Source organism: Eschrichtius robustus, chromosome 2, assembly GCF_028021215.1.
Source record: "Eschrichtius robustus isolate mEscRob2 chromosome 2, mEscRob2.pri, whole genome shotgun sequence".
NCBI lineage: Eukaryota > Metazoa > Chordata > Mammalia > Artiodactyla > Eschrichtiidae > Eschrichtius > Eschrichtius robustus.
Genome location: NC_090825.1, coordinates 133656074 through 133681191, shown reverse-complemented (window position 1 = coordinate 133681191; position 25118 = coordinate 133656074). Strand labels below are relative to the sequence as shown.

General features: G+C 34.4%; 1 protein-coding gene across 5 annotated transcripts in view; it reads left to right on the top strand.

The window, feature by feature from the left end:
* CLINT1 (clathrin interactor 1) overlaps window positions 1–25118 on the top strand; it is a 66952-nt gene that overhangs the window by 23776 nt on the left and 18058 nt on the right. For 3 of the 5 annotated variants that reach the window (XM_068536294.1, XM_068536291.1, XM_068536290.1), the window contains exons 2-7: window positions 13983–14087; window positions 14620–14716; window positions 16274–16382; window positions 17335–17499; window positions 20710–20887; window positions 24465–24711. In XM_068536294.1, coding sequence (XP_068392395.1) covers window positions 13983–14087; window positions 14620–14716; window positions 16274–16382; window positions 17335–17499; window positions 20710–20887; window positions 24465–24711 — 901 coding nt within the window. Of the gene's footprint in view, window positions 1–770; window positions 787–4704; window positions 4776–13982; window positions 14088–14619; window positions 14717–16273; window positions 16383–17334; window positions 17500–20709; window positions 20888–24464; window positions 24712–25118 lie in introns of those variants that run through there. The other 2 variants (XM_068536293.1, XM_068536292.1) reach the window with 2 other exon arrangements.

Genomic DNA, 25118 nt, shown 5'->3' with positions numbered 1-25118 from the left:
ACTGAACCTTTGTTCATAGGGGAAATACAGGGTTAGTTTCCTGTAGGCCTCTGGTCACATTTTCATCAACCAATTAGTAACCTTCTTTTATGTGTGTTTCTGTTTAAAGATGCCTTCTTTAATACGTGTATTGTTGATTCATTAACATTGAACTCAGGGCCAAGTACACTATACTTCATGTCTTATCTAACATAGGTATTTTCTCTGTAAGGCACATCATAACCTTCTTACTTTTAGAAACACTAGACAGCACTTCAGCAGTCAGCTTGGGGGCCATATTAAACAATGAAATCAAGAAAAATCATAAAGATGTGAAAAAACAACACTGAATAGACCAGAGAAAGGACGTTTGTTTACAGTACAAGAACTGAAACAAGAAGACAGAGCATCACCTTTTTGACCTCATCTGGGAATGCATGATAGATGACTCAAATGTTTTGCTGCACTCTTCACAAATGACCACAAAAGCACTGTGAATATTGATTTTGGTGTTAAAAATACATTTCAGTGAGCAAATAAACTAACAGAGTTCTCAAATAATCAACTCTACTTGCTTTTTAAAAACTTACATTGTATTAAGGGAATTAAGATAAATTCATACATAGCCATTGTACGGGCAGAATATAATTCATAAGAGTTATAAATGTAATGTTTATATCTTCATAGGAAAGGGAGACTATGGGCTGGAAAGAGTCAGGAAGGCTTCATTTTTGTATCTTTGTTTAAAACTAGGCTTGATTTTAACTGAAGAAGAGGTGGGGATTCCAGGAGTGAACAGTTACTCAGGTAAGAAAGTAAAGGGCATGTTTAAATTCCAACTAGTAATACAGTATGATTATCCCGTAAAGTAAATGAAACAGAAGTAGTGGGAGAAAAGGCTAGACAGATAGGTTGAGTCCAGATTATGTAGGTCCTGATCACCTGCATGATCAATGAGGACTTTTTTTAGTCAGAGGAAAGAAGCTATTTAAGAATTTTAATCCTTTTGTTTAATTAGTCAATAAATATTTATTAAACATCTGCTGTCACCAAGCCTGTTCCTGGTACTGGGGATTTTAAGTGAGTTAGACAATTTGTGTCCTCTGGATGTTTTCAGTCTAGAAGGGGAGACAGGCAAGTAAACAAACACATCCATTATATAGTACACTGGTTTTAGTTTTAGTTCAAGGTAATAGAAAGCACATAATGTGCTTTGCTGTGTAGAGCACATAGGCAGATCCCCAGAGTTGAAGGAAGATTTCTTGGAAGAAGTAGCATTTAAGCTAAAATCTGATGATAAGGTGGGATTAGGTGGGGGGATGGGATGTTTGGGCAGAGGATTTAGAAACAGAGGGAATAGCATGTGCAGAGACCTGGAGAAAATAACAGTGATGGGACTGAAGAAATAAATGGGTATCTCATATGAAGGAATGTGGACTTCATCTTGAAGGTAATAAGGAAGACTTTGCTGGATTTAAAATGGGAGCTGAGATAGATGGGATTTGTATTTCAGCAAGAGTTCACTTTGTTTCTAGCCTGTTGGAAGATAGAGGGGAAGCAGAGAGACTGGTTACAAGGTTGTTGGCAGGAATCCCTGTGAGAAATGGTGGTCACCCTGGACCAAGGTAGTGGCAGTGTGTGTAGCTAGAAGTGGGTGGACATATTTGAGAGATACTTAGAAAATGGGGTTGAAAAGACCTGGGAATGGATTGGATGCTAGCTAGAAGACGGGAGAGAAGTAATCAATAGTGATGTTCAAGCCATAACCCAGGATGGTACCACTGTACAGGAGGAGGAAGATGTTTCAAGGGGAAGGTGGTAATGAGTTTGTGGTAGACTAACATGACCAACACTAAATACTAGGAAGATGAATCTGATTGTGCTTTGGAGGATGAATAAAAGGAGAATACACCTGAAATGGAGAGATCGTTAAATGCTTTTGTAGGAGTCTAGGCTAGAGGTAGTGCCTGTATTTTTAATACAGATTGAACAGGTTTTGGAAATTAATGGGAAGTAGGCATTGAGGGAAAACTGAAGATGACTCTAGACATCCCAGCAACTGCACCCAGCCTGCCCAGGTTTATGATGTGCCCTGAGATCATATATCAGGATGAAAAACAGTGAAGCTGCCTTCATGTTGCTACCTCGCAAATACATAGGAACTAACATTTTATTGTTAAAAAGCAGCTCTAATTTGTAAGAATAATCATTTTTTTCCCGCTCTTGGGACTTTCTTTTGGGGTATCTCATATATGTATTTAATTGATCCTTGTGAAAAATGTTAGCTCTGCATGAGGGAGCCTAGAAAAGCAGCTACCAGTGTGAGAGTAAGGGGCTGTGGGGAGAGGCCAGCCATCTCTTTTCCTGAGCTCTTTGCTGTGGTTCTTCTTGTTCAGCTGTGCATTATAAAATATCATAAAATAAGTAAAATATATAGGAAATAAAGATGTTTAACATATGGTTATTAAATGAGGATTAAGAAATTAAAACTTGAAGCTGAAATAAAGTGAGAACTTTGAAGGGGTTGGAATAAAGTTTTAGAGTTTTTTAAAACCCAATGCAAAAAGGACTACAAAAAGAGTAAAACAGATGAGTCTTAAAATAATATTGAGGGAATTCCCTGGCGGTGCAATGATTAGGACTCAGTGCTTTTCACTGCCAGGGCCTGGGTTCGATCCCTGGTTGGGTAACTAAGATCCTGCAAGTTGCATGGCACAGCCAAATTTAAAGAAAGAAAAAGTATATGTATAACTTAGATCAACAATAAAGTTCAATCAAGGGTTTTTTTTTAAGTGTGATAAAAAATAAATAAGAAGTAAAGCAAGGTAAAAGGCTGAAAGCCAGTCAACAGATAAGAGTTTAAAAACATAAAAGGTTTTCATTAGGTTAAAAATGAGAAATAACAGATACTAAAAATAATGGCAAGGTAAAAGGTATCAACTGACAATATTTTTGGAAGTTTGGAAAAAAGGGCCTTTTTAAAAAAATACATCAAAGTGGGTTTCTTGGGACACTTTCAAAATGTCCCAAGGGAAAAGGTGTGTTGTCCCCAAAGTTTTAGAAATGTTTAATATAATCCCTGTTGGAGACTCATAATGCACATGAGAATAGTAAAGCCTCCAACAAGTGTTGCAGTAATAAAGTTGCCTTTGTTTTACATAACATTTCCTAAACTTTACCATGGAACACATTTCTCACATAACACCTATTAATGTCTCCCAGAGTATTTTTCACATAACACTAGAGTACTGTTTCAGAAGAAAACAAAAAATGAAAATCTTAACGGTTACAGAGATACGTGATAAAAAAGAAGAAGTCAGCTGGAAATAAGAAAATGGTTTTGGGTTGGGACTGGCATTCATTCCTTGGGTATGTCTCTTATTGAGGCAGCAGTGTTCTGCAGGAGCCAAGGGGCAGAGAGCAACCTGATACCTTTACCTTCTGGCCCTCCATCCATAGCTGTCTTCTTAGAAAGCTTTTTATCTGTGCAGACAGAGCATTGATATAACACACAGGCTGCTGAGGCAGGGGAGTGAAAGCTGATCCTCCTCCAGCCAATGGACACTTACCTAGCAAGTGAAAAGAAGTTTTATATACAAGTACTGTTTTTCTTTTCTTTAAAAAAAAGATCATGTTTTTTCATTGTGTAAGTGAAATTTTAAACAAATGTGCCTCCACCCCAACACTTCTTATGGGCATTTTTCCTTTAGGCTTTGTCCACACGCACATGTGTTTTTATATAGTTGGTAGTAGTTATTTAATGTTCATACAATTTTGTGTTGTGAGAGTTTTTTTCTATAGCCATGAAGGGAAGAATTTCCTAGTGGTGGCTGCCTCTGCCTGTTCTGTTGCTACATTGTTCCAAGCACCATTTCTGCAACATCTTGGGAGCAGCTTTTCATTCTGCTTCCCTGAACCACTCAAAAAGTCTTCCCTTTTTCCAGCCTCCCCAAATCTTACTGCTGCCAGAGTGCCTCTCTGGAAAATAATAACTCCTTAGCATTGTGGGACTAGCCTATGTTGGGACAGCTTTTTTCTCAGCCTGTCGTCTGCTGCCCAGGTCATGTTAGCAGTGCTTATGCTAGAGAGACATTAGAAGGGCTTCCATATAAACCATCAAGACCCGTGAACATCCAGACATTTCCTAGTATAATGATTTTGCTGTTATAGAGGAAACAGGATAGAGAAACTGGGTGTCATGGCTTTTCTAACATCCTTTGTTCAGCTAGACACCTCATGGAGTGAGTTACATGGACCTTATTTTTGGTACTTTGAAAGCTCAGAATTCTGCAACTTTTTCAGTATCCCCAAATTGTAGATATAAACTTCATGCTAAATATGTTTCTTCTTATAATAGCTTAAAAGTCTGTTTTTCAAGTAATTTGCTTTGGGATGTGTGGCTCCAGTAGCTGATATTTATGAGTTAGTTTAGTGAATCCAAAAAAATGTTAGAGACATTATCAGATGATGTCAGATTACCACTACAGGAGAAATTGCTGCTTAATGTAAAAATAAAACCCTAGCTCATGGTTGGTGGTGTACCAAGATTAAAGAGAGTGAACTTCAAAATACAAACTCTGTTAAGCGTAAAATGGCATTTCTGTGCTAGGGCTTGTATTGATACTTGTCCTGTCTCTTAGTGAAACTCAGTTCCAGATCTTTGGCCATTTTAAAATAATAGCCATCCTGCCTTGTATAGTTATGTGCTTGAAATCTTCATTTCAGTGTGCACACCGTGGGTCACATAGGCTGCCAATTACCGTGACTGTAAAGTCCCTCAGCAGTGAATGAGATGGGTAAGTAATAAGTATTAATGCTGGTGTACTCTAAGGGGCCATATAAAGAATATTTCAAACTAAAAATGATAAATACTGGCAGAAAAGTAACCATGTGTGCTAAACGTTTTACATGTCATTTCATTTAATCTCTGTAATACATAGGAACTACCTTTCAGATGAGGAAACTGAGACACATCAGTGGTTGATTTGTCCAGGGATCAGAGACAAGATATGGGCCCTATTCATTTCTAATAAATTATTGATCAATTAATATACATATTACTTTGCTTTTCTACAAAATAACCATAAAAGATGAATCAGATCATGAAAATACATAGATGTGCAATGTTTTCCTCTAGTGTGGCCTTGTGTTTTGGAACAGTTCCTGGAGTCAAGGCTTATTTTAATGTCTGAATAAGGGCTGCTATAAAATGGATTATGTAATTTGCTATTGCTAACCACTGAAGTTGTAAGGAAAGGGAAATAGTTTTACAGTTTCTTTCTCCCACAGGTCATAATTTAGTTGTGGACATCAGGATGTTTTTCTTGGCTTATCTCATCCATGTAGTTTTCCTTTGCACATCTGTTACATAAATTACTAAACTATTTTCTTGAAAAGTTGCCAGTTTAAGTCACACTTAATAGTGATCAAGGGGTCGGTACCTTTTGGAAAAAAGAATTAAATGACAGACTTTGAGGGGCAGAAATCCAACTACCATCCCAATTTAAGTATTTTTTTGTTTTGGATCAATTCCTGTATTTTTTTGAAAATTGAAATAATTATATGTGGTTTCTAGTGTTTCCCAAAAGATTTTATGTTGGACTATAAATATTTAATGATCTTTCATATAAAATGAGGTATTTTAGTTACTGCTTCTGTAAATTATCTTTCCAGTGATCAATTTATGTATACATTCTAGTCTGGTACAAAGTTTGCCACTTGAAATTAAATTTGGAGTATTGACTTCTTTAATGATTATTCATCTTATGTACCCTTACCTTGAATTCTACATAAACCATAAAATAGTGATTTTTCTGGGGGTTTTTTTGGGGGGGACAAATTCATAAGATTTATTATTTCTGCTAGTTACATGTTAGGACTACTTTATACTTAAATGATGAACAAATCAGGAATCTCAGAAATTTTAGATATGGGTCTGGTTAGTTTTGGCTTGTGCAAACTGATACTGAATCAATACTGGAAATTTTCGTGGAATGTTCGGTAAACTGTTACATAAGCAAGGGCCCAAGTATTTTTTTAATGCACATTGTGAAATTGTGTGGATTTGGAATGCTGGTTTTTAAGCTTGAAATCTTTAGATAACGATATCATTTAGAATACTGATAATCTGTAATGGCTGTTTTTAGAGATTGGAAGAGAAAGTACATTATAAATCGGCGTCAGTTACTGATAAAAGTTCTTAGATAAAATTTTTTTGCATTACATTTCCTACTGTGTGACCGTTCTCCTTTCTGAATTACGGTACAGTCTTGATAGATTTTTCTGTTCAGAGTTTTGACTTTTTAGAACAGATCTTAGAAGATTTGTTAACAGGAAATAATGTATAATTTTGTTATGATCCAAATCTGACTTGCAGTCAATGGGAACTAGTCACTTAGCTAATAAGCCAGTCACTGGCATCCACCTTGCAGCTCAGCCCTGTTGTGCTCCAGTTCTGGGGCTGTGGTAACACCTTAACTTTTTTTGTGTGAAAAACGACTCAAAAGAAAGCCAACCTCTGGTACTGGTATTGAATGTGGCAGAGCCTAAGAAAATGATGATTCACAGGCAGAAAATAGAAGTTTTACGCATATTTAAAGAGGAACACATTGGGTTTGGTAGTACCTTGGACTGATGACACAATCAAATCCATATGGAATCAGTAAAAGAAATTTATGGAAAGTGTTCTGCCATGCAAAAGTTTCTCACCTAAGAAATAAAATTTAGTGAATCTAAATATTGGTTACCCTGTGTTAAGGAAGTATAATATGCACAGGATACTTTAATTTTTGATTGAATCTGGGAGATTGTCAGGAGTCTACATTAACATTTTTATTTTCACAATTTTAAAGATACACAAAGGTCTTCAGCTCATCTTTCAAGAATGTTAGGGATTTATTATAGTTTCTTCTACCTGCAAAGTAGTGTTTAGTGTTTATTTTGCTCTCTGTTTGCCCTGTCCCCCCCAGAATGAAAAATACTTTTATAGAAAACAGTTTTGTAGAATTCATCTTTCCACTTTATCTGTAAGTAGTACAAATGCAGTGTAAAATTTTGAGTTAAGATGACGAGAATATTGAGCCGTATCTATCAACAGTGTTCAGTAATAGTAAAACATCACAGGTGATTAAAATTCTATAGTTGATTTCTCCACCCCATGATTATACTGGTCTGAACTATTTATTGAAATTGAAGGCCGGCATCACTCAGAATGGATCAAAGAATTTGGTAGTAGAATTGATGTGAGAATAGCTTTTGATTAAGAAAAGAGTATATAGTCCTTAATTTTCTTACACCTTAAAACAATTAGAATTTCAAAAATAGTTATGTCAGTTAGGAGTACTTTTCATAATAATATGTGGGGAGGGAACAATTAAAATGGTGTTTTGAACAATACATTTTCTGTGGTTTTAATGTCATATAGGCAGGCTGCTTGAGTTTGGACTTAGTTTTTCTGTCTGTGCCATTTTTTAAAAATGTATTAGGTATCTAGTTATAGTATGATCTTTGTAACTTGATCTTTAAGTATCTAGAATTATTTTAAAAGTTAGAAGCTTTAAAAAGGACTATGGGACCCCCTTCCTCTCTCAATAAAACCTGGCAGCAGATTGCTCTTTAATATTTATTTGGGTTTAATTTTTTTTTTTTTTTACTGTGATAGCTAAAGGAAGAGGTATAATATTTCAGTGCATATTCTTGTTGATTATTTTTAAAAGTAGCAAGTTAAATATTGTAGCATTTAGCATTTTAATGTTCCCTCTTGAAAAGTGAAGAGGAAAACAGAAGGTACATAATCCAGCACAGTCCTCCGTGTAAATAGGTGAAGTCATAAATAATATGCACATGAGCATACTACATACCTATAAGTGGATTGAAATAGGGTATTTTTTTTTAAGTAAGCAGGTTATTCTTTTCTGAAATCTTGTTACTGCAGAAGAATGGTTGAGAGCCTCAGATTTTAGATGTCTTCAATTTCAGTTCTTTCCTATTTAATCTTTACCTTGCTTTTAAGAATATGTATGTTTAAGAGGGGGTACATTGGTTTCCTTCTTTTCAACTGGATAGTTTGTTTTTAATTTTACTAAAACCAAAGAAAATGTAATTTCCATGACCGAGAATACATCTTTTTAAACATTAATTCAGCATTTAGTTCTTTTAGTAGCACAATTTGTGATGTCATCTTATATATTAATTAGTAGACTTTTAGCTCAGATGATACTACTAATTCTCTGATTTTAGAGCATTACGGCATAATAGAAAATGGGCTACATTTAATTAGAATTAGAAAAACCTAACAAAATTTGGACATCTATTGCTGTTTACTAGTCATGTGATCCTGAGTGTAAGTTTATTTAAACTTCTCTACTAAGGAGATGCTATTAAATATTTTTCCCTCTCTCCTCACTCAAATTTTTAAATTATTTATTTTTTGGTAGGGGGGCTTTTGCTAGTAATGGCAGCGTGGTAGCTAGCATTAGAGAGAAAGTGGCAAGCATCAGGTTTGTTATTTGTTTTTTCTGTACTTACCAATATTTCATTAGTTTTCTTATGATACGGATGGAGTACTGTAGTATTTTCCTTGTTTTAGCACTGTAGCTATATAACTATGTTACTGTATAATTAAATATGATAATAACATCTGCTTTAGCAACATTAATTCTTCTACTGAACCATTGCTTGTGTTAAGACATAATTCATTGCTTTGTGTTTCATTTTCAGATCAAGAAAAGGCTTTTTTTTGGATGGGTAGCAATATGAGTATTGAACCTGTAAATGTTCAGCTTGCAAATAAGGGTAATGTGGTGAAGACCATCATCCCCTGATGAAAAATTAATGTCACATGGTCCATTATCTAGCTTTTAGAGCAAGTATTCTTAAAACTGTTTCTCTGCTCTTTTGGTTAGAAACATTTTTAAAAAGGAACAGATTTTCCTGGCATAAGTAATTTGTTACCTGAGAAAACTGTCTTTTTCAGTGTTCATTTTAAGGGTGTTTTATTGTTTTTAAAAAGTTTCTTAAAGATTGATATTTTTAGAGGGAGCATAATAGTTTTACCTATATCGTAAAAGTATCTTCTGAAATCTGTGGCACTAAGATCAAGAGGTCACTTTTAAATATAGATTTTTTTAAAAAATATTTTTATTTATTTATTTTTGGCTGCGTTGCGTCTTTGTTGCTGCGCGCGGGCTTTTCTCTAGTTGCGGCGAGCGGGGGCTACTCTTCGTTGCAGTGCGTGGGCTTCTCATCATGGTGGCTTCTCTTGTTGCAGAGCACGGGCTCTAGGCACGTGGGCTTCAGTAGTTGTGGCATGTGGGCTCAGTAGTTGTGGCTCGTGGGCTCTAGAGCGCAGGCTCAGTAGTTGTGGCACACGGGCTTAGTTGCTCCGCGGCATGTGGGATCTTCCCGGACCAGGGCTCGAACCCATGTCCCCTGCATTGTCAGGCAGATTCTTAACCACTGTGCCACCAGGGAAGCCCTTAAATATAGATTTTAATGTTGGGAATTATTCTTCCCTAATACAGTTTTTTTTTTTTAATCACATTAATTTCAATATTAGGTACCTAAGTTGTCCCTGTGGTTTTACACACATAGCATTTGGTATACATATTTTAGTTTGTATACATATATTTTAGTTACTAGTTTGCTACACTTATTAGCCTGATAACAAGACATTGGAAGTACAAATAATACTAATTTGGTCTACCATAATGCTTGTTTGCCTATAAATAATTAAAATGTTGCTAATGATATAGTACTCGATTTGTATTCTTAATGGCATTTTAATACTTTTCCCTTGGTTATAACATAATGTTCATAGGGGAAATTTTGGAAAATATAGGAAAAAAGAAAACACAGTTTGAAGAAAAGAAATAACATTATTTAAAACATTACTTTGAATGCTGTATTTGTCTCTGTCTCTTGCTGCCTCTGTTTTTCTGACTCTCTTGTGTTTGTAAGTGTGAATGTTCGTACGAAAAAACACAAGTTTAACCGTCTAATAGAAAATACTGCTGAATATTTTTTCCTGAGCTCGGAATGAATAAAGGCTTTATAATAACTTTAAAACAAAAAGAAGAAACCATATTAAAAATACAGACCCATTTGATTCCATTTTGTTTAGAAAGAAGTAAAATTTAAAAGGCAGGCTAAGAAAAAGGCTTCTTACTAAAATCTGTTTCAATTTTCGTATTCCTTTGTTAGCTGTTAAGACTGGATTATACCTGTACTTTACCTTTTCTCCTGGTCTGTCATTTTGTTTTAGCAAAGCATATTCTTGAACTTTTGGCAGGAAAAAAATACCGTAAGACTATTCAAGTTTTTTCCTGTCAGTCATTTTTCTGATTATTCTTAATGCAGATTAGAAGAATCACTGACCATCTATAGGTAAAGCTCCATTTTAGCTTTTACTTTCAACCAATTTTGCCTCTAAAACCTGGACCCAAACTGTTACCAAGTAAAATAACTTGATATTTATCAGTAGTGACCAGTGAAATAAGCAGAAAATGGGGAATAAAGAGGAGGGCCCAAACACTAATCATTAACAAATTGAATAATCAACCCTTGACTTAATTGAATATTGGCTGTGTTCATATAGCCATAGAAGCATGTGTACAGGACTTGAGGATGGTAACTTTTAGTAGTTAGCATTAAAAATCCAATTGAGTGAGTAGTGCTGGGTAGTGCAGAGTTAACTACTCTCTTTGGGGACTCTTAGTCCTGTCCTACCTGCCTATTGCTGGGGTGCTGTGAGGAGCACATGTGAAGTGTGTGAAAACACTGGTTTGATTTTAATTGTGGATTTTATCCTTATAAAAAAGCAGTGGTTCAATATTACTGTAAGGTAAAAATCTTCAGAACATGAGCAGCTTCTTATATTCTTCACTCTGGTCACTCCCTGGTAATTTCTTTTAATTTTGTTTGCAGAACAGATCCTTGACCTTTGTCTGAATTTTGTGTGTTTTAAAAAACTGATGAGAGATCCCCCTCTAGTGTCTGAATTATCCATTCTTAAAACATTTGTGTCAATCGTAAGAAGTTTTAGGAATTAAGCTGGCTGTTTTTTCCTTGCACATCTGGACATAACTTTTTTTTTTAACTTTTCTTTTTTGGGGGAGAGGGGAGGAGTTATTTTCCTTTCTTAAAAAGGGCACTGGAATTATGGGTAGGGTGTGGATTGAGGGCAATAGAAAACATGGGAAAGGAAGGATCAAAATGCCATTTCTACCTTTTTAGAAACAGTTATTTTTAAATGACCTGGAATAAGGCCAAACTATACAGTGTTGTTTTGTTTTAGTTTACATTTGTTTCTGAATTAAGTGCAGCTTAAAAATACTTTGTTTTGGAATTCTTTATGTCATCAGATCTCATCTTGAGCGTTCCAGTTTCTGGAAAGCAGCGGTATTGTTGGAAAATGGTTTTAAAATAGAGCCTGATACTCTTCATGGAGGTGTTCTAACTTTGTTACTTTTTGTTACTATTGTTGCCATATTTTTCCATGTTGTTGCCATTTTATATTTTATGTTGTGTGTCCTAATGGCAAGTTGTGCTTTTACATAGTTCCCATTGTTTCTCAACCAAGGAAATAAGGAGATTCTTAAGCTATTGGCTCTCTGCCACCTCTTCCTCTTAAACATACAGCACTCAAACACATATAGGCCTTCAGCTAAGAATCTTGTGAAGGGTTAGGGAAACAGGACCTTTCTCATTTGACCCATGGGCTTTTGTAGCTTGAACAAGGAAAGTAGTGTTCTGAAAGCTACAGCATTTATGAAGGCTCTAGCAAAAATATTTCATGTACATGGACTAGAGATTAACTCTTCATCTTGTTCTCCAACAAATTAAACAGTGCAAACAGTTTCAACTGCATTCTTGGTCATGAAATGCTTGGATGAATTATAATCCTAATTGCTATTGTTCATTCCCACAGCTGTACTTTTAACTGCTGAAGCCGTGCATTCTTCAGCCAGTAAGATAAATAACAGCATTCTGAAATCCATTATTTTGTGGCATCTTAAATTGCAAATATGTCATTGGCCACCTTAATCTTATTTTTGTTCAATTGTTAGCAAAATTAGAAAAAAAGTTACTATTTCTTTATATACATAAAATTTTTGTTAATAGAATGATTATGGGGTTTTTATAAAAATCCATTCATTAATAGTCTTAAATTTTGAAGGAGGCAGTGGAGACCAGGGATTTATTTTAGTGCCATGGAAATAATTTGTATTTGTTATCAAACAGTTGATATTTTAGGAGGTAGCTTTCTCTAAGATTTGAAAGAAAGTAATAGGATTTTGCTTTTCTACCTTAATAGAACAGTATTCTGAATGTAAATCTAGAAGCCAGATTTATTCTGTGATTTGGCAAGTCATTTATATGCATAATGGTTCCTTTAAAATTTGAACTGTTTATTAACTGAAGTATTTGTAATAAATTTGAAATTTATATTTGAGAGATTCGAGTGCCAATTATAACCAAACCTTCCTTATTTAAAACAACTTTTTGATGACTGAAAAACCGTACAGCAAAAGTGGGGTAGATATAACTAGTAAGAGTTACCAAATTTTTATTTTTCACTCTTTCTAAAACTCAATTTTAAGTGGAAGATTTGAATTACCATATTTACAGGCATCTGTTATAACAATTGTTCAGTAATAATTGGAGCGTTACATGTCAAATGAGTACTACTATAATATGTCACATTTCCACAGTATGTACTCCTCAGAATGTCTTTGAATTCTTCAATCCATATAAGCATGAGAAATTCTTTTTTAACAACCACACATTTTGCCATCTCATATCTTAATTGTAAGGTATTCTTTTCAAAGTTAGTTCTTTCTTATAAAAATATTACTTAATATTGGTATTTTTAAATTCTAATAGGTGATATTATCTCCAATAGCTAACTTTTATTGAGCACTTCCTATATATGTCAGACACTGTACCATTGTGTATCATTTGATATGTTACCCTTTGAGATAGTAGTAGTATTCTTCCTTATTCCCATTTTACATTTGAGGAAACATGAAGAGAAATATTGAGTTGGCCAAAAAGTTCGTTCGGGTTTTTCTGTAACATCTTACAGGGAAAAACCCGAACGAACTTTTTGGCCAACCCACAAAATAATTTTGCCAAAGATCACAAAGTAAGTTAATTGGAGTCAGATCTTTCTGACTCCTAGAATCCATGTTCTTGACCACTGGTGAAGTCTTATGTGAAAGTTAAATACATTATCATACAGTCTCCAGATGGAATATTGTGTAGCCATTAGACATGAGGGCTGGGACTTCCCTGGCGGTCCAGTGGTTAAGACTCCGTGCTTCTACCACCGCAGGGGCACGGGTTCGGTCCCTGGTTGGGGAACTATGATCCCACATGCTGTGCAGCACGGCCAAAATATAAATTAATTAATTAAAAAAAAAAACAACCACTGAGGGTAACAGTGACTACACAGTGACATAGAAAACGCACGTGGTACAGTAAGTGAAAAAAGACAAGGACTACAGTTAAATGTTCATAGTGGTTCTAAACATCTTTAGACTGTTATCTTTGATTTTTCATTGCTTTTTTTATACAGTATAAATAACATTTAGCTTTTATATAATTTTGCTCATTAAAGAATTTCTGTGAACAGGAAACCTAAGACTGCATGTAAACCAGGTCTGGTCAGCAAAATGACAACTTAGCTTTATAATAGACCGTAGCATGTTCAATTTCCTTTTTAATTTGACCTAAAGCCATTTTTTACTGGACTTATGCCAGCTCTAATGTAATCTCTCATCTGTATTCTTGAAGCCTAATGGAATAGTAAAATCTTCTTAAAGATAACTTAAATGTGTTATATAGTGTCCTCAGGGTAGCTTGTGCACAAAAGATGTTTTCTTTCCCACCCTGTAGAGGTATCTCATTAGGACACCCAGTAGTGTCATTATTAAGTTTTCATGTGTTTCTCAGTTTTGATGCTAATCTTTGTGCGTATGTGCCTGCATTTTTTTTCTCTGCAGCACCAATGTGGTTATGAATTATTCAGAGATAGAGTCTAAGGTTCGAGAAGCAACGAATGACGATCCTTGGGGACCTTCTGGGCAACTCATGGGAGAGATTGCCAAGTAAGTGATAATTTGACTCAGCAGTGCAGAAAGAATGCAACTATCTGCACCCAGAAATGTGAAATTTGCTTTCAGTTTTAAACTGTTTAGCTGCCAGATATAAATTTTGCATATAATCATTCAGATATTAGTGGGGGAAGTTTTACAGAGGATCCATTCCCCTTAGATATTAGCTCAGAAAAGTAAAATAAAATTTTTCTTTTTCAATGAAGTTTAGAAAAACTTTGTTAAAATTTTGACAAATGCATGTAAAATGACTTAAAGCTAGGAAAATTTTTTCCTGATGAACATCTGGATGATTATGCCAGTGAATGAAGGCCTTGTAAAATATGATATTAATTAGTGGGACTTATGAATGTGCTCGATATTGTATAAAATATAAGAAAGACATTTTTAAGGAAGCATATCTAAATTTTTTTGAATTAAGCTTATTAATTTTTTAAAGCTCTTTAGGAAAACACAGAACAAGCCTGCCATCTACTGTCAGAATTAACACACTGCAAACTCTTAAGGAAAATTATTCTTTTTTCAGGGCTACATTTATGTACGAACAATTTCCAGAACTTATGAACATGCTTTGGTCACGAATGTTAAAAGACAACAAAAAAAATTGGAGAAGAGTTTATAAGGTATGGGTTTTAGTCTGTATTTATTATTTGACACGTTGAAGACAAATGCTTGAAGTTTTAAGGTGTACATACATAAGTGATTATGAAGGATGTTGAATCCTAGAATAGAATATTCTAAAACATTAAAAGAAGTAGATTTGCTGTTTGTGTTCTGTTTTCTAGTCACCATAAACAACTCTTCATATATTTGTGCATGTCGAAAGTAATGAATCTATAGTAGTATGCATGTTTAGTGTATGAGCAGTTAAGATGAAAACCATCCTCTAATATGGTTTGTCATCTCTACGTAAAAATTTGCCAGTATTATTACAGTATTGTGCACCAAAAATATGTGTTAAATTTAAGTATAACAAGAGATTCTAAAACATTAAAATTCTAACATTTTAAAATTTGCAAATATGTACTCTTTTGTTAGATTCTTTTCATTTAATACTGATTTCATCATATGTAGAATTCTAAAACAAGATAGTAATCTGTTCTTCCATCCCCACGATATTTTCTCACTGCTGAGAAAGTTTTTCTGTGCTTTCCAAAATGGTGTTATTATATTTATATTTGAAATTTTGAAAGCAATGTTTCTGGTTTTTAGTATTGAAAATCAATGCTTTATTTAGTTCCATGTTTTTGATGTTGTTTCTGAAAACATTCACTGTCATTCCTTTAGCTTATACAGTAGTAGTGATGAAATAGTTTAAATTTCTATAAATTAATTTTTTTTAATTAGAGCTTTTTGTTTGTTTTAATAATTCTTGGGTAAACTACTTTTTTAACGAATAAATTCCTGGTAGAATGAGGGTTTTTTGCCCCTCAGTTTCTTCAACCTAACTAGATTTTCATAGATCATTATGTGAGGTTTGTTCCAAACAAAGTTAAGTTCAGAATTCATAATTCACTGGTTTTTAGTGTATTCACAAAGTTGTGTAGTAGTTACTAATGTCTAAACCAGAACATTTTCATCACCTCAAAAAGAAATCCCGTAAACATTCTTTTCTCATATTTGTTGGCAGCAAGTTTTTTTTTTCCTTTGATTCTTTTTTTTTTTTTTAACGTGTCAGCATAAATCACGTTTTTAGCAGAAAATATCTATATTTTCCAAAACAAGCAGCAATTTTTTTAAACAAAAGCCACATCATAAACCTCCCAAATTAAATTTTATCCAGGAAAAATGCTGTGAGGTCATATAATTACCAAATAATTGTTCTCTTTAAACTGATGTTTCTAACACTAAAACTGAACCAGCTTTCTAAAAGCTTAGTGTTCATTTATATCATACATTCAGATATTTAACATCTAAGTTTTTTTTTAATCTTTTGACACATGTATCCAGTGGACAGTTTATAATTACTACGCTTGGTATAAGAGGAACTTTAAATTGATAATATGAGTTTTTAAAGGTACTTTTAAAGTCTAATGTAAGGTAAAGAACCCCACACACACATACACACACAAAGATTATTTATTTGCTAATGTTAGAATTTTTTTTTTTTTTAGACATTTACCAGAGCTCTACCAGAATTTATTTCATTAAATCTCATTTGGTGCTTTGTATTTTTACAGTCATTGCTGCTCCTAGCTTACCTCATAAGGAATGGATCAGAGCGTGTTGTTACAAGTGCCAGAGAACACATTTATGATTTGCGATCCCTGGAAAATTACCACTTTGTAGGTGAGCAATAGAAAAACCTTATAAGCAAATTAAAACAGTAGTTGGAGTTGTCAGTCACCTGAACCAGCTTAGAAGCTTCTCCGCTCTAATTAGAATGTGACTGTTGCTGGTTGTGTGACGAGTGCAGAATCCAAGACGTGGGGCCCTAGAGTATTAATTAGTGAAGACAAGAACTTGCAGAAAAGACTGGCTAATAACAACAGAACCAACACAACATGAGTGTTCGGGTTTATATTAAAATATGCACTGGAGACTGGTCCCCTGTGGTGTCCATAAAGGAATAGCTTTAATCATATGGGAAGAAAAGGTTAGAGCTCCAAAACACACACATCTGTTTGAAGCTGGGGGGTTTTTTTCCTCCCACCAAATAATATTTACTGTGCAAAGGCAGCAAGGCCAGAGTGTGTTTTGAATGTGAAAGAGGATACAGAATGAACCACATTTCATTTTGTAGCATACCCCAGTTGAAAGCACTTTAAAAATTCAGTTTTTCAGCTACACTAAATCCTGGTAATTAGTGTTTCCAAACTTGTATTGGGGAGACAAAGGCGTTTGGATGCTTTTCAGTCATTAAAATGTACGTTTTGTTTTGTTTTGTTAAAATACCATAGAAAAAGAAAATAACATTTTTGGATATTAGTCCATTTTGTATGGTTATTGTTAGTAATCCTTTTTAGTGGATCTTTAATTGATTTTGCATAGAACCGTTATCTGTGGTCCTTTTTAGTTCATCTTTGCACTCTCTTATAAGGCAAAATTGCATCTCAAGACTTAGGATTTGATGAGGGAATGACAAAATTCAGTAACACAATTTGCCTCTTTTTATTCATTTTAAAATATTGAAGTTGGTTTCTTGTGTTGAAATTTTCATGTCTTTTTTGTATGTGTTAAAGGGTTTGATACATATTAACTGAATTCTTAAGGTTTTGTTTCTCCCTTACCATCCTCACAGATGAGCATGGCAAGGATCAAGGTATAAATATTCGCCAGAAGGTGAAAGAATTGGTTGAATTTGCCCAGGATGATGACAGGCTTCGTGAAGAGCGAAAGAAAGCAAAGAAGAACAAAGACAAATATGTTGGGGTTTCCTCAGACAGTGTTGGAGGATTCAGATACAGTGAGTATCAAAGACAGACTGGCACCTAAGCATCAGTTTAGCTTCTTGGGTGTATTTTAAGAATCACTGAAATACAGAAGACAAAAATGCTATTTTGAATACATACAATACTGAGATATATGTAATACTCATTTTGGCTCCTGTAGATCTTAGGAATCTTTCTATTTTTTACTTTTGTGGTTCAAGAATATGATTTTAACCATTAAGCATTATTGAATGACCAAACTTTGAGTTGACATACAGAGAGTAAAATAGATATATGCCCTTTCCTCTTGGGGTTCCCATTCTAAGAAGAAAAAAGGATTTCTGTAACTTACCATGTAGAACATTAAAAAAAAAAGTTTGATGAAGAGATTCATCCTCCTAGTTCAAAACCAGTTTAGTTCTATTTTTGGCCAAAAATAGAGCTACAGGTTAGTCCATCCTCAGTCTCTTTCCTTAATTAAGCACTGCGTTAATTTGACGTAGAAAAAGGTAACTGACAATACCATCAGTTTTTTGTCTAGGCCTATCACTGTATTGTTCCTAATGTATTTAAGAACAGCTAGAACATTCATCTCTCATGTTTATTTTATTTATTTATTTATTTCGTGAATTATATCTTAAATTTTATTTATTTATTTATTTATTTATTTATTTATTTATTTATTTATGGCTGTTTTGGGTCTTCGTTTCCGTGCAAGGGCTTTCTCTAGTTGCGGCAAGTGGGGGCCACTCTTCATCTCAGTGCGCGGGCCTCTCACTGTCGCAGCCTCTCTTGTTGCGGAGCACAGGCTCCAGACGCGCAGGCTCAGCAATTGTGGCTCACGGGCCTAGTCACTCCGCGGCATGTGGGATCTTCCCAGACCAGGGCTTGAACCCGTGTCCCCTGCATTGGCAGGCAGATTCTCAACCACTGCGCCACCAGGGAAGCCCTCTCATGTTTATTTTTAATGTAATAATATGGTTTTCCTAAAATAGATCACTAGGTAGGTGCTTGAAACAGATACAGAAAATAAGAACTCTCTTTCACAGGATGTTCCTTTGGACTCGTTCTGTCTTCTGTGAACACTGACAGTCCCTTGTCATTTTGTATATACACAGACAGGCCAGTGCCACGTATACTTAGCAGCTGCATATTGGGGCTCTCTAACTGCCCCCCAACCATATCTAAGTTTGTTTATATTTGAATTACACTGAGATCTTGTAACTCCTTCATTGTAACTGTGTAAAAAATCTTCTATTTCTTACCTTGCGAGTATCTATAAAATGTCTTCGCTCCTTTGCTCCTCTGTTTTCTTGCCCTCAAATTAAAAATACTGCACTTAATTGGTTGATGTTTCTAACAGCAGAAAAATTCCTTTTTTTAATGTCCCATATCACATTTAAGTCAGTTCTTGAATTGGGCAAAAATGTTTCTCTTAAATAAATCACATAAATATGTTTTGGAGTTTTTATTTGTTTAGGGGAGTAAGAAGTCTTTTAATTATTTACACAAGTTAATATTTTATTCTTTAGATTTTTCAAAGTAGCTTTAGCAGTTTAATGTGTTTTTGAGTAGAAAGAGCTGTTCTCCACTCCTTTCCTCATTCTACTTGCTAGTAGTCCTTTTTTTAATCAGCACAATATATAATTAGATAAATTTAGACAATTGAGTAAGTTTTTAGACTTAGAGTGAACTAATTACATCATCTGCATTAGAGATAGAGTTGAATGTCCTGTGTATCTGCATTGCCTTCTTTTATAAATTATTTTTAATGTTATATATATTATTCAGAGACTTAATCAACTTTAACTATTTTACATGCTTTTTATTTTGACGTTAGATAATGTTTTGCCAATATCCAGTATCTCTGGCACTCATTTAGTATGATGTCCACCGTGCTAATTTAGTTTTCATCTGCTTTCATTTATCCTGTAAATTTGTTTCTTTTCAAAGTCTAGTTCATCACATTGTTATTGAAGTGTACATATACATTGTTGGAGAGCCATTCATTTTTATAATACCATCCTGGCTTAAATTTTGTCTAGAAAACATTTTGTTATGTTCTCTTTAAGTTGGTGGTCACTTTCAGGTTTAGTAGACGTATTTTTAAATCCTCAAACTCTCACAGAAAATTGTGGCTTTGCAATTTTACTGAGTAATTCAGCAAAATGGTTTTGTTTGATCTCCAGAGGGCATGTATGCCATCAGAACTTGTTAACCAAAGTTTAAACAAAAGCTCAGTTATCTACCTTTTGATTATTTTGCTGTTTCCTGTTGGTCTTTCCTTTTTCTCTGCACCCTGCCTTAACTTTCGGTCTTCTTTTTAACCACACGTGATTTTTCTGCACCTTGTACTCTTGGCTCTTAAGTTGAGTTTGGACATGGAAATGGAAAAGGCTCCATTTAGTGCCTGTGATTCCTATCTCTTCTTTAGGCCCTCAAAGTCAAGGACTAAAACAAATCTTGACATTTTGGGGCTTTTTTTCACTGCCAGTGATCTACTATCTCCATTATCAAATTCACACAGAGGCTCCCTAGGTTTTGCCAGTCCCAGCATAATGTTTGGACTTGGTGTTTGAATAGATCATCACTGTTCTGAACTGCTTGAGCATATTTCTTGATTCTAGTCTGTATAGTTTTTGGTAGTTAGAATATTCTTTTCTTTTTAAAATAATTGAAGGGTGCCTTCCCATGCCATGAAGTACATTTATTTTTCTAGTTTGATGGTAAAGAATGACAGTTATGAGTCTTTACAGTATATTGGGATATGTAGCATTCAGAGTAGTGTTTCCTATAGTTTGTGTTTTGTAAGAGATTGTTGCTTTCCAATGCTTTTCTAATAATTGAAAAACCATTAAGAAATGGGAATGAAATATAATACATTAAGTGACTTTTGTGAAAACAAAAGATTTCCATTTCTCTTTTGCTTATATAGCTTGTGTTGGTTTTTGTGTTTTCCTCTACTCCTTTCAGCAGCCCTTAAGAACTTCCTGATATGCTGTGCTGTGCATTAAGGTTGTGTTAGTTTTCATAAACAAAAGCTTTTGAATCTGCATTCCTGCCACTTAATGACTGGCACTACATGCTGTGCCTTGCTGTAATTGTGTTGATTCAGCACTGTGGGAGCTTTCTGTTTTCCTTTGAAAACTGTTTTATTATGAGGAAAAGCTTCAGAAATAAGGACTATAGACACCTTTTGAATTTAATGTCCTTAGAGTTGCTTCTCTTTTTAATGCTTTATATAGGTGAAAGATATGATCCTGAGCCTAAATCAAAATGGGATGAGGACTGGGATAAAAACAAGAGTGCTTTTCCATTCAGTGATAAATTAGGTGAACTGAGTGATAAAATTGGAAGCACAATTGACGACACCATCAGCAAGTTCCGGAGGAAAGATAGAGAAGACTCTCCAGAAAGATGCAGGTATTAACACTTTGTCTCCTGGGTCTCTTGGAAAGGGTACTAAATTGACACAGCTGGGTCTTGGGTTTTTTTGTTTATTTGTTTTGGGTGTTGGCATTATCTGAAATTCAGCTTTATTTGTTTGTTTCTTTAATAGATTTTATTTTTTAGAGCAATTTTAGCTTCACAGAAAAAATGTGCATAAAGTACAGGGAGTTGCTACATAACCCCACCTCTCTGAGTGCAAAAATACATGCACACACACACAGTTTCTCCTGTTATTAACATCTTGCATTAGTGTGGTACATTTATTAACAATTGATAACCAATATTATTAACTAAACTCTTCAGTTTGCATTAGGGTTTACTGTGTTGTACAGTTGACAAATGCATAGTATCCACCGTTACAGAACCATACAGAGTAGTTTCACTCCCCTAAAAATGCCTTGTGCAAAAATATGGAACAATTCATGAATTTGCGTGGGGGCAGGCTAATCTAGTTCCTGACGCGGGATTGAACCGAGACCATGGCAGTGAAAGTGCCAAGTCCTAACCACTGGACCGCCAGGGAATTCCCAGGTCATGTGAATTTTCGCTGTATTGTTCCAGTTTTAGTATATTTGCTGCTGATTTATACATATATATAGTGTGTGTGTGTGCGTATTTACACACACACACATCATATATACAGTGCAGCTGTTTATAAGATGCTATGTCAGACATTATTTGCATTTAGTATTGACATACTTTCCTTGTCTGTGTCCATTTATTTCTAAAATTGATCACATTTCCTGTATGTTTTTATTCAGGCCATTTATTGGAATTTTTTTTCCCAGTAAGAACTTTGACAGCTTATTTTGCAATTGGGCATCTGATGATCCAGGGATCTAAGGTATTGCTGAGGGATAATGAAGTTTATTATTTTATTAGATTTAAACAAAAGTTAGGGGTTTGAAAATTCTTCCTGTGACATTTCATTAAGATTCTGTGCCAGTTTATACCAGAAAAAAAAAATCCAGATGGATATTTGGACTAAAATGTTTTCGAGTGTGACCTATATTTTCATAGATTACATTTTCTAATGTTGGGGTATTTGTATTTAGTTTTACATAGAACAGTACTAGGAACCTTTTAGCATTCACTTTTTCTTACCTACCAATATAACTATTAACTAGTTTTTCTGCCAGTTATAAGGGCAGTATATGTAGCGCTTAATTTGCAAAGCAAGTTTTATAAGATACTTGTCATTTGTGCCTCACTGTATCTCTATTAGATAGTCTAGAGCAAGGATTTTACCATTAGTTTTTGGGAGTAAGAACTGAAGCCCAATCAGGCTGTGTGGAACTTGCCTAAAGTAACACAGAGATGCAACCAAAACTTCAAGTGAGTTCTTGTAACTAAGTATCATCTCTTTTTCTCTTATAAAAAAATCTTAACAGTTCAGATTTAGGGGTCATTAAAAAGAAATAAAAATAATAGTTTTGAAACTATTCAGATTCTAAAATATTTTAGTGTCTTCTCAGTATGTTTCCATATTTATTAAATCTGTGGAATTCCTGTCTGTTTCTGGAATATGATCTTTGAAGAACCAGAATTTATTTTTAATACTTTGAATATATTTTACAACTATATTTCTAGCTCTTTTATACTGAAAGTGTATGCATATGGCAATAATAAATAACTAAACTTTGGAAAACGATGCCTACCTCAAATACTCTGTGCTGTTTTTCCCTCTTTAATGTTCTTGTGGCCTTTGTGTTCACACTTTTGGTTTGACTTAAAACATAGTGGCCACATATTCTGTTGCTATTTCCTGAAGAAGTATGGGAATCAGGTAGGTAGGCTGGTTAGAAATCTAACTATGTACCTTCTTGTTTTGTTACTTTCTCTTCTTTGCCCTCCACCCTCAATTTTTCTTTCCTTGCTTTGTCTTCCTATTCTTTTTTTTTTTTTTTCTGTTTCTCCCTTGATTTTTTCTTTTCTACATTTGCCTCTAAGACAGGGTCTGCTAGCGTTCCTAAATCTTTTATATATTCAGGTTTAAAAGAGTGAAAATGTAGTGTATGTTATTTGTTTTAGTAACTAAAGAGCAAACCAGGGACTTACATCTTGGAGTATTTGTGAGAGAAGAATAGATTTTTAGACAAAGTTGCATGGGACCTATCTGGCATGTTATCAGAATTTTAGACTTATTAGCTCATTATTAGATTCAGGAATTCTTGAACACTGATCATATATGAAGCTGTCATTTCATTGTGTGCTAGTCAAGTTTACATTCTCACCTTGTAAAGAAATTATCTTGCACTGTAATCAAATTGGACATCAGAAAGGTAAGAAATTTCAGTCTTAGATATAGGACTGATGGTGGGAATTTTTAGGTCATTTGTTGCTGAGAAATTAGTAAGTGACAAAGGGGTTTTGAACACTTGATCAGAACTTGTAGATTCCCTAAAATGTTTATAGATAAAAATACATTTAACCCCTTTGCTCAGTGTGGGAAGCCATTCTTCTTGATTCTTGATTTGTACAGGTTCCAAATTGATTTATATTTAAGTAGAAATTGCTTTAGATTAGTCCGAGTTAAATTGCATCAGTAATAATAGTCATAGTTTTAAGGAGAATTTTAAGTATTTTACTTCAGAATATTTATAATTTAAACCACCTACTCTGAAATTAAGAAATAGTAAGTAATGGAACGTATTTCAGGCAATTTCTCTCTCTGTCCTACTTGCACCAGAAAAAAAAACCCAATGCATCATTACTGGAGAGCACACTAGTACTGACATTTTTAATTTGGGGCATATGAAAAACACAGTTCTTATACTCATTCTGTATTTTTTTCCTTTTGCATGTTAAGAAGAAGAAAAAATCTTTGAATGTGCCTGAAAAGGAATTCTTTTAAAATATTTTAAATATATTTAAATTTTCTGTCAAGCAATTTTCTTAGTTTTGTAAAAGTATGATCTCGTGATTCTATATAGTAAAATAGAGCACAGTTCTTGTAAAGTGTGTTACCTCATTTTTCTGCATTTACAGATGAGAGTTTAATCATTTGAATGCAGATAGGATAATATTTAAAAGATATCCATTGAAATTATAGTATTTTATTATATATTTGCATTAGTATATGAGTCAGTGACAGAATCTTGTTATATAAATGGAACTGTAGTTGTTGCACACAGTCCATTTCAAGAAAATGGTTATCAAATGCAGCTATTTGAGCTCCTAGGCTCTAATCAGTTGATTCTGATATGATAATAACCCTGCTATTTTATTTTTTAATTAAGCTTTAAATCTATAATAAATAAGCGCTTGAATTATTTCAGGCTTTTTTATTTGTACACATTTATGTAAATACTTTTTTGTAGCAGTATTTTAGACTTACCTGGGGAATTTGATGGGTTCCCACTTCTGCTCCCCAGTGCATACATATGATTATTCAGGTAGCTTAGATAACATTCTCTTGATCCCTGTCAGATAGTCAAAGTATGGAATTTGGAGTTACTGCATTTGAAATTCTTTAGCTCAGATCACTGAGGGGTCCATTTTAAAGTAATCCCTAGTCTTATTATTTTCCTTCATTTTTAATATCTTTTAGTGACAGTGATGAGGAAAAGAAAGCAAGAAGAGGCAGATCTCCCAAAGGTGAATTCAAAGATGAAGAGGAGACTGTGACGACAAAACATATCCATATCACACAGGCCACAGAGACCACCACCACAAGACACAAGCGCACAGCAAATCCTTCCAAAACCATTGATCTTGGAGCAGCAGCACATTACACGGGGGACAAAGCAAGTCCAGATCAGAATGCTTCAGCTCATACACCTCAGTCTTCAGTTAAGGTGGGAATGGCACGAGTTTACACATTGTACACAGTTTTATTCTTATAAATTACTTTTGGAATTACTGCATTAGTAGGCTCAGGCATTTCTAGGTAATCATATTAATTATTAGATCATCTGGCATGTATTACTCAGTCATCAATAATAAGAAATCTCTTTGGAGGAAGAAACCTGTCCAATTGCTGAATGCTTATCTATGCACTTTCTATGAAAATAGTAATAACACTCTTGGTTCATTTGGGAAAGGTTGTGAATCAGAATGTAGTGCATCTGTTTCCTTCTAGACACCACCACTGCTACCAAGTGTGAGATTCACCAAGGAAAACATGGTAGTGTTTGGAAGTTGTAACAAATGACCACTTGTATATATGACAAGTAGTTATATAGCGGAACTGGTCGTGTTTAAT